This window comes from Phaethon aethereus (genome assembly GCF_964289735.1).
Source record: "Phaethon aethereus genome assembly, chromosome: 5".
Lineage (NCBI taxonomy): Eukaryota > Metazoa > Chordata > Aves > Phaethontiformes > Phaethontidae > Phaethon > Phaethon aethereus.
This window is the reverse complement of record NC_138579.1, coordinates 49,780,850-49,791,339: the sequence shown is the minus strand read 5'-3', so window position 1 is coordinate 49,791,339 and position 10,490 is coordinate 49,780,850. Positions and strand designations below refer to the sequence as shown.

General features: G+C 44.6%; 1 protein-coding gene across 1 annotated transcript in view; it reads left to right on the top strand.

Annotated features, from left to right (window-relative positions):
- Positions 1-283: 283 nt before the first annotated feature.
- PRR5L (proline rich 5 like) overlaps positions 284-10,490 on the top strand; it is a gene marked incomplete at both ends in the record, with an annotated part of 32,063 nt that continues 21,856 nt past the window's right edge. The window contains 3 exons of the mRNA XM_081999864.1: positions 284-453; positions 1,833-1,913; positions 5,049-5,097. Coding sequence (XP_081855990.1) covers positions 284-453; positions 1,833-1,913; positions 5,049-5,097 — 300 coding nt within the window. The remainder of the gene's footprint in view (positions 454-1,832; positions 1,914-5,048; positions 5,098-10,490) is intronic.

Here is a 10,490-nt window from a genome sequence, read left to right as displayed (position 1 = left end):
TGTTAATGGGATAGGATATTTTCACCCCTTCCTTCTCTGTCTTGCTCTTTTCCTTTCTCCTCACTTTGCAGGACTGCTTCAATTTCTTCATCGTCTTGCAGTGCGTGTCCATGTACAACCTGACACTGTGGGGAACTGCTAGCCCAAGGCTGACTCTTTGCTTTTGCTGCAGGTTGAAGTTTGAAGTCTTGCGTTTGAAGACTCATTGACATCACTGAGATTGATGATTGGACCTTCAAGAGAACAGACTTTCTGACAGCCCTGCTCCACTCCACCTGACCCTATGACTGGAGTGTTCACCATAGCTCCATCCTTTGCTCTCCAGTTTCACAAGATGGGTTCGTTCAGAAGGCCCCGACCTCGCTTCATGAGTTCCCCAGTCCTCAGTGACCTGCCGCGGTTCCAGGCAGCCCGGCAGGCTCTGCAGCTCAGCTCCAACTCTGCCTGGAACAGGTGAGCAGGACCTGCATAGGCTAAGTTGCCGCTCTGCAGCAGCCCTGTGATAAGGGCTGTTGCATGCCTGATCTTTGTGCTTCAAACCATTTATGGCTAAGCTCATCTGTCTATTAGCATGCATGACTTTTTGGCATGCCCAGACTTTGCTGGCATTGAAAGACCCTGTGGAGGTGACAAAATTAGACCTACTGATGTTCAGCCTTGGTTTTGGCCAACATTCAGAGTTACTGGCTTGAAGTAAAACAGAATTGCTCTTTGTTAACGGTTGCATTTTTAAGAATTGTTTAGGAAAACACATTCATAGTAATGTAATAAACACCAGTTTCTTAATACACAGCAGGCATTTATTTGCATATTATGAAGCTTTTGCCACAGTCAAGTTCCTCTGACAACTACTAAACTTGTGGCTTCTATTAGCATTTCCTATTGACAACCAAATCCTGCAATGGCAACTGGAAAAACAATATGTAGCATGAAGAGTGAGATGTCCTGATCTGATCTAATGATCTGCTGCTACCAAACGTGGGTGTTCCCATGTTTCCTTCTGCCACCTTGCACCAGCTCTGCATTCCACAGGCCCCTCTCTTTTGCTGACCTAGCTCAGCCTACTAAGGTTGCACAAAGAGCAGCCCAGCAAAAACATTGCAGTTTTGTGCCATAATAGCGAGCTGAGGTCTATGAAGTGTGCAAATGCCATAGCTGGCCCACAGAAGGGAATGCCCATTAAGAGAAGGACACCTCCTCTCGTTAGTCTTGGCAAGCCTTTAGACCTGCTAAACCATCTTGTATGCTGTCACTTCATGACTTCCTCTGTGCTGGTTAGAGAAGTATGAGTTAGAAAATCCTCCAATAGCATCTTACAAGCAGTAACAGGGCTTAAAGTTGTGACTGAGGTGATGGTGGCTGCAGAACATCTTCCAGCACAGCCAGGGTCCTGCCAGACACTGCAGGTTGGGTGGTTCCTGCGAGCATCACTGGATAATGCAATGATGTGATGTGTTTGGCAGATATTGATAAAAATCTGTGTATCCTCATAGCATCTAGCCTGTAGCACACAGCAGAGATCCCCTAAACAGTCAAGTTAAAAATATATCTGTTGTGAACGTGTTCTTTGTGAACAGTCCCTGTAACAACTTTTCTTTGCTTGCTGTAGGCACAGCTTGAGGTTGGTTCTGCTCTGTCTCCCATGAGAGATCTATGAAAATAAGTGATGATTTCCAGGGGAGAAAGAGTGGAAGTATTTAAGTGCAATTAACCTCTTCCACCCCATTATAACCACTCAGGTTTTGGTGGCTAGCTCACATTGTGCTCTGTGTTAAATCGTACTGGTGGCTGTTATTTATGGACGTTACACTGTCTTATTTCTTCTTTGGCAGTGTTCAAACAGCAGTGATAAATGTGTTCAAAGGGGGAGGCTTGCAGAACAATGAACTTTACACCCTCAATGAAAATATCAGGTAGGTTGCTGAAATGCATGCAAAAGGATTTTTGTTGCTGCTTGTTTGGTGTTTGCTTTGTTTTCTTCCCCTGCAGAACCACAGTTAGAGGCTATTGGTGGGAGGAGCAGGGATCAAAGCAAATTTAAGCACAGCTTTGGGGTTTCAGGCTAACTGAATTCTTTTTTGCTCTTGGGTGGAGTGAATGGCATGGGGCACTTGGATAACTTTTCTCTGATTTGTGTGGATGTGAAGCTTTGGCAAAGACAGGAAGTGTATTGACTTGGATTATAAGGATTTTGTCTCCTCCTAGGGAGTTTGCCTCTTCTGGCTGTTTTTTACACATTTTTATCAGGGCATTTGTGATGGTAGTAACATCTCTTTTCTAAACCCAAGCCTCTCAGAACCATGGAGTGTTTAAAATGAAAGAAAAACACAGCATTTCATTTAAAAGCTTAATCTTCACATGATAATTGCAGAGCAAGACCTGAAAATATGAACCCTGAAGATAAAAAACTAAAAGCCTAACAAACATTTTCTAGTACTGATGCTAGTGATGATTAAATGTATCATTTTTTTTTTAGCAGGTTTCATGATTATCTGTGGTTTCATTCTGATTATTTGGAAAGTTTGGTTATTAGTGGATAGGACTGTAGTGCAGATAAAGAACAATTTATTCTTGCCTTGGTTCCAAGTGCTGCTAAGAGGATTATTGTCTGAGCTCATGGATGTAGTTCCTCCTTCCTCTCTCTTTCCCACTACATCCATATTCATCCATCATGGATGCTGCCATACAAGTCTCCACTTCCCCTTTTATATGCCCCGGCCTCCATCACTATTGCATTTTTCCTGAGCGCCAAGGTTCAAACGGCAATTCGGGCTAAGCACGTACTAAGCAGCAGTCCAAACTACCCACTTCCCTACTTTGAAAATAAATGCAGCTTGGAGGGCACGAGACTGTACTACTTGATCTGGTCCCAAAGGAGAAAGTTTAACGTAATTCCTTTTGAGAGCTGCGTGAGGGCAGTGTCTCATGCTTTAATGGTGTTTTAGTGTGCTCAGGTTAGAAGTTTAGGTTAGAAGTCCTCAACTCAGGTTTAAGTACTTGGAGCAGTCTTAATTTTCCATGGGATGAGTATTTCTGTATGTGAAAAGAAAAACAAATGTCATAAGACTTTGGAAATACTCAAACCCACAGCCTGTTGGCAGACTTGGGGACCAGATTTGGTTTTTGTGACTTGTCTGCCAGGCTGCTGCCCGCTGCAGTGGCTGCAGCCTGCTTTTCCTGCCCCGTCCGAGCAGGCGCTCCTTCCCACCCTTGCGGGGAGGCAGCACGCCGGGCAGAATCGCTGTGCTGCCTGGGCTTGGCCCCAGCGGCTAGATCATGCTCTCTTCATGTTGGTTACTGAAGTGGATCTAGACTGTCAAGAGCTGGGCGAAGAACAGGAAATTCTTTGTGAAATGTGTATGCTTTGTAAGCAGTCCTGATGGTGGGAGGGGGAATGCCCTCTTCCGTGGACAGGGACTCCCGGGCAGTACTTGGAAGCACTCACCTTGAAATATATGATTAATGTTCCTGCAGGTGCCCTGAGCATTGGTTACATCTCCAAATGTCATTCTCTAAATAGGCCACTTTAACATTCAAGCAGCTCATTTATGTCTGCCTAAGGAGCATAGGACATGCATCTGCATCTGTGTTTGTATGCGCACCTGCAGCCTCACACTTGTGAGACTTGGTGTAGCTCCCAACAAAATGTTATCTCTGCATGCGTGAGGTGAATCTCTAGCCTGACACTGGGCAAAAAGCCAGACCTGTCAGACAGCCAACTCTTGTGTGCCGTTAGGTCGAGCTGGTGCATTTTCCTTGTTTGCAGTTCTCCATTCAGCTCCTTGGTGGAAGTTTGCAAACGCAGTGCTTTAAGAGACTCACAGATCCTGCACAGCACTTAGTTATTTGCGCATGGAAAATGCAGGAGAGTTTTAAAGTAGGACAGTAATGACAGGACCAGGAGAAGAGCAGGTGGTAACATTTTGCTCTGGATTGCTGCCACCAAGTTTTTATCTTGCTGTAATTTGAAATTATCTCACTGGCTACTTTTTTTTTTTTTTTTAATGCTGTGAAAGTCAGTTGTCACAGCAAGAGGAAATGTAAGAAATGCCATTGGGAGATGGGATTTCAGGAAGCAGGAGGTAACCTGGCCTTGATTAGGAGACCCCTCCCTTGGGTTCTCGCTAGGGTGCAAGCCTCTGGTTGCTGGTCTACCTGCATGAGGCAAAGTCCTGCCGCGGGCTTGTCAATCAGCTGGTGGAAGAGCTGCTGGCAAATAAGCCCCCAAAGACTTACCTGGTTTATCCATCTCATAGAAATAAAAATGTGCTTTGAGATGGGCCGGGTGAATATAAGCACTCTGAGGGAGAAAGAGTAAAGGCATGCTGGTGTGCGAATAAATGTAGAAGTATTACAAAATGGATAGGGAGGAAGGTTGCTGTCAAAATCAAATTTCAGCAAAGATTAGGAAAAAGTGGTGGGTTTATTCAGAAATACTTGTTTAGAGTGTCGTCTGCTTGCATGTGTTTAAAATACCTCTTGTTAAATTTCTAGAATTTCTTTCTTAAAAAGTACGCTTTTTTTTTTAATGCGATAGTCATGGGGAAGCCACAGCTTCTGCTTGTGTGTTCATTGCTCCTCTCCTTATCCTTCTACCTTCTACTTTCAAGAGAAAAGGAAGTATAGCCTTAGGGACATACGCTATTTTCAGTGAAATGAAAGGCATCTTCGTTTAAAGAAAAAGCAGAAAAAATGATTAATTTCAAACTAAATAAATTGTCTCCTCAACTTTCTGTGCATTCAGGGGAGACAGTGTGGTTTGTTTTTTTTGTTTGTTTTTTTTTTTTTTTTTTTGCTTGTTCTAAGTGTATGGCTTATAAATAGAAAATTTCAGGGAAACTGTTTCATTCTTTCATAATTTAAGAATAGCCTTTGTGGGCATTTGTGGAATATATACATTCATGTAAAAGAAATCTAACTGTGGCCAAAATGACACATTCACGTACACTCAGATATCTTTGGTATGACTGGTAGTAAAGTGAGGATATACCTGTAAGAAATGTCCAGAAATGGCTGTTACTTCATGGCTGTATTCCTTCTGTCTACAGGCGGCTGCTGAAGAGTGAACTTGGATCCTTCATCACAGATTACTTTCAGGTATTACATGATTTGCATGCTTTCTTTTGACATTTGTTGTCTTCAGCTTTTTAGCTTATAAAAATATTAAGACCCTTTTTTACGTGCCCGTAGCCTACAAGTTTCATTTTTGTTTTGCTACAAAAGATGATGGAGGTACTGGACTTTTTCAATGTGGGCCATATAGCCTTGGGAGTAATCATATTTATGGGTGTATGTGCTAAATTAAGGATAATTTTCCTTTGCACTTAAGAAAGGCTGCTAGTAGCCTGCCAAGATCAAGAAGGAATTAACTTGAACTTTTTAAAGAAGATGGGATACCTTTTCATAGTATTTTTCACTCTATTTCTCTAGTATAGAGAATTCAGGAGTAGGTTTACTGCAACAGGGGCCAAGAAAGGGGAAGAGAAAAAGATAATGGCTGTCTGTCTGGGGGAGTGTGTGTGCAGAGAAGGAAGTACGTATCAGCAGGAAATCAACCTGGGTACTGTTTGTCTTTTGGTCCCACAAATATAAATGCAGCTGGTGAAAAAGCGAAAGACAAAGGATGAGGGAAGACTTGATCAATCACAAACATTAGTAAATGTTACTGCCTTTTACTGATACTGTCCAGGTAGACCGTGGTTCAAATGTAACCACATGAAAGTGTGTTTGGTGATTTTCAGAGAGCAGTGATGGCTTTCAGTGTTCTAAGTTGTTCAGTGTACGGTTGATTAAAAAAAGGAGGAAGCTACTGAAAACAAGAGGGGTTTCTTCCCTTAGAGAGAGAGCACATGCGAAAGAGAATTTCATCCTTTCTGAAGTGGCTAATGCTTCTGCGTACTGTACTAACAGCTTAGAAAGAGGAAAAAGAAGACTAGTGTTGTTTCCTATCAGTATTAGATTACATGACTTAAAAAATCCCCCACGCTGTGCTATCAAGTGAGAAGCAATCTCCTGCCCCAGGGGTAGTTACGTTTCATTTCTTTAGAACCTATCTGCACAACTCCCTTACTGGAAAGAGGCAGCTGTTGGTGCCGAATGCTGGGACATTCTGTAGACCAAGAGTGGGGTCTGGTGGCAGCCCGGCAGAAAGGCTGTGAGCCTGTAGCGCAAAGTGCCTGGCTTAAGTGGAAATCTGCTACTGCTCCTGCTAATTTAAAAACAGGCAAATGAAAGTTTGCAACTAAATATAGGTGATGAACTAAGATTTGAAAGGTCTTCATCAGGTACCCAGGTACAGTGTTGGGCATGGTGTGCGAGGCTGGAATAAGCAGAAAATGTCCAGAGGCAACATCATGCACCCGTAAGCCTGAATGGAACATGGAGCTGGGCACGGTCCGGAGGGATGTGAGGTGCTGACGTATGACTGTTACCTGGTTTTGAAAACTCAGAGTATACTGAGAGAGGCCTGGGTGAGTTCCAGCAGTGAGTGAGACACAGCTGCATCGTGTCTCTGTGCAAGAGGAGCCGATGACTGCTGGGGACCAGACGGCTCCCAGTACTGGGGTTTGGATGTGTAAACCTCAAGCTTGTCGCAGTCACACTGGGGCTAGTGGCATTCGCTGAGACTCCTTAGATCTCTTTGAGTAGAGCTGACGACTGAAGAGACTGCTTTGACTGCTGGAGGCTGGGATATCTGTGTTGCAACCCTCGTATCAAGCGGAGGGCAGATCTTGTTCTGGGAGAAGGATCTGATCACCAGCACTGTTTTCTGCAAAAGCAGGAGCAAAAACTGTGCTCTTTCACCCTAACGGCAGGGCTGTACTACTTCAGCCACAGTGACCGCAGTGTAGGTACTACCTACTACTTCTACCGCAGTGTAGGTACTCAGCACTGCAGTAGCGCCAAGAGGGTGGTGGCCTTTGCCTCGGAGAGCGTGCAGTGCAAGGGCTTGGCTGCACTCACCTCTGAGTTTGTTTTTCTGTGAGTTTGTTCACACATGTGCAAATACCGCAGCATATATGTACTGCTTCAACTGCAGCTGCTGTTCTCCCACTGAAGCCTCTGGGACTCAAATTTAATTTCCGGGATTTTTTTTTGTTCAATGTTAAAGGGAGTAACTTGGCACCCATCAGACTTAGCATGAAATAAAACTCTTGGTGCTGGCAAGCCATGAGACAAACTGTGAGACAAAGGTTAGTGTAGGAAATAAGCTTTTTTTTTTCCCTGCTGTGAGATAAGATGCATACTTTTTTCTGATTCTACACTGACAGCGCATGGCGGTGATAAAAGGTACCACTCCCTCCTGAATGTCTTTACTCAAAAATCGTTGGGCTGTGGAGTGGGGAAAGACTATTCATGTGCCAAAGAAGGGCTGACAACATTATTTCTTTTGTCTGTGGGTTCAGTTTCACTGCTGATGCCAGCTGATTTAAGGCAATACTGCTGCCACCAAAATGAGCAGAGTTGAATCAGGCTGCTGATCTGGCTGCAAAATAACCTTGAAATAAAAAATAGAGTTTTCAGCTACTTCCTTTGACTTAAGCTCTGACTTGGGGGAGATGGTGGGAGTGGATCACCAGTAGGGGAGTGGAGTGGAAGTGCATCTTGTGGCAGAGACTTCCTCCTCTATTTGTTAAAGCCCACTTAAAAGCTATCCCAAGAACCAGGCTTACTGTTCTCTAAGATTGAAACGGACCCTGAAGGATCTGCTCTCATGTGTAACCAGGCAGTTTTAAATATCCAAGCAGCAATTAGAGTAACTAACTGGATCATGTAATAGTTGGATGTGATAAATTGACTTAAATGTTTTCCATTTCTTATGCCACAGCACTTGCAACAGGAGCCACTAAGATAATTTTTTAAATCACATTTTCCATTGTTTTAAGAGTTCTGGCTCTTACATTTAAGATTAAAATGGAGCAGAGCTTTTACGGTGAGACAAATTTACCTTTGTGATCAACTTGACTTGATTACTCACAAGTACTTTTCACAAATTCTCATGCAAATTACCAATTTCCAGCTCCTGAAGTTGCTAAAGGAATGTTTAGGAAACGGATGGGGTTTAGGCAGTCTTCCTCTGCTACCATACCTTCATCATACCAGAGTTACTCAGTCTATTTTGTATTTGAAAGAGAAATGTAATTACTGTAAGGGTTTTGGTGGGAACTCAGATATTTAATTCTGAAGGAGATCTGTGTTTATAAATCTGCTGCTTTAGCAACCCTATTATATACACAAGCCATCTCCTTGGATTGGAGTGTAAATGCCAGATAGCTGGGACTTGTAATATTTGCTGCAGATCCGCCTTAAAGCAATGCTTCACACTCCAGGTTTTGCAGTATTGACTTGCCCATGAACTGATCCGATAGTTTCCTGCTGCTGAAAAAGGGCACTTTGTTCCCATCCTTCTGCTCAGAAACCCAGCAAGGCACCATCTGCTCTCACTGCTGGGTTAGTTTTCTGGTGGTGAGCTGAACTGCAACAGGGAGGAATCCTATGACCATGGAAGGTAAGAGGCCGGGATTTGGGAGAACAGAGTGTACTGGTGATTGAGACTTCTCTGGGACAGCTGTAAGATTTTTCAGATAACCTCCCTTCATCTTCATGCTGTCTTACCCTTGTGGTTGTGGAGAAGATTTCTGAAACCTAAAACTAGTGAGTATTGATAAATTGATGCATTATCTTCCTGATTCTGCAAACAGCCTGAAACAAAACCTTTGGAAAGGATGATCTGTTTCTTTTCACTCTCTGGGGGCTTGTTAATCTTGAAACTCATGGGGGAAAATGGAAATGCTAGCTATTTCACAGCTAACCACTTTAGCAGAACTGCCTGGTTTATGTATACTAACTCCAAACTGTCTCCTCCCGAGGCGGAGAGACCTGATCCCTTCCCAGGCACTGCAACTTCTCCCAGCACCCACGTGCTGCAAATGCAGAAAGTTAGGTGCCCGGAGTTGATACCTCTCCAGCCTGACGCCCACTGCCTGCACTGGCGGAGCTCGTGGGTGAGGGGTGGTGAGTGGACTGTATTTCCTCATTTAATCTGATGGGAGCTTCGCTGTCTTAAAACCAGAAGCGAAGCCGTTACATAATTTCCAGCCAGCTGCAGCAGAGAGCGGCGGGAGGCAAGAAGCCCTGACTCAGAATTAGGCCCAGCTATCTGTTTGTATGCAAAACCATAGAAACCACAACATGCAAGGACCCATGTTGCTGGCGTGTTGAGCAAAGTCAAAATAGCAAGATGATAATGGATAGCTGTGAAAGTAAGCAGCAGCAGTGACGAGGCAAGCCTGGATCCAAGCCAAAAGTGATTTTGTCCTCTCCCTTTAAAGCAGTCAGAAGTGCGACTGGTGAACCTTCCTGTGGTCAGAGTCCCTCTCGTTGTAGATTAGTCGCCCGTGCAAGGCAGCTGCAATGGTATGGAGAAACATGGACTCCTCCCTCTACTGCAGCACCATACAGCCTTTGCCTAAGTCCCTGCTGCATCTCTTTCTGGGACTCCAGCCTATCCAGCATCTCTAAGTGATGCTTGCTCTCCTTTGAAAGGCTGCTTTGTAAAGCCATGCTAACAGGTGAAAATTCCCCGTGTCCCTCTCTTCTGCTTATTCAAAGAGAAAAACCTGGTGTCTATGATACTTCTTTCCTTGGCACCAAGTTGCTACTTCTACCTGTTTTGCAGCAAGGCAAGGGAATTGTTGTGTAGGTATTGGAGTGATGGTTATTTCTGGATAAAGGCAGCGCTAGCTCTTCTCTGGCCAAGTGTTGTCTCATGCCTGCTGCCAGGGCTTGCAGCAGCCTGAACAAGGGGAAAGAATTCACACTTAGTGATTTGCAGAGCTCAGCCGTATGTCTGCAATACCCTTTTGGGTCAAGCTGGTCTTTATTATTGCATTTCTCTCCTTGCTGGCTGGGAACCCCTGTTCATGCAGGTCTGCTAATTATTTCTGCTTCATATGGCACTTTCTAGGACTGCGCTTTCATGGACCAGCTCCAGAGAGACCATAGCAACAGCCCAACTTCATTGTCACGAATGGGGTCACCCAGCAGCTCAGCCCCGTTACTGTGAGCCAAGCAGAGGACCTAGTCCTGGGTGACAGTGGCAGCAGGGACACCTGCTTTCAGGCCCTGAGCACATCAGCTCTGTTGACATGTGTGATGCACTTGAAACGGTGCCTGGTTGCTATCAGTCAAAGTGTGGTGTTGGATGGTGTGCCATGCCCTGGCTAAGCAGGGCTCCCACCTGGAGCGGTAACTCGCCGGTGCAGAGCCGGGGCGCCTGGCCGTGGGGTTTTCTCACAGCTGCTGCCTCGCTGGCATGTTGTGGTCTAGATTGTAGCAGTGCTGCCTGGTCTGCTCTCCTTCCTACCCTCCCTGCCTCACTTTCTCTCTTCAAGTGGGATTTTTTTCCAATTGATTTTGAACACAGCTGTCTCTAGAAGAGTCATTTTAGAGTCATATTTTTCTTGCAGTTTGTTCTCTATGTAGGATTG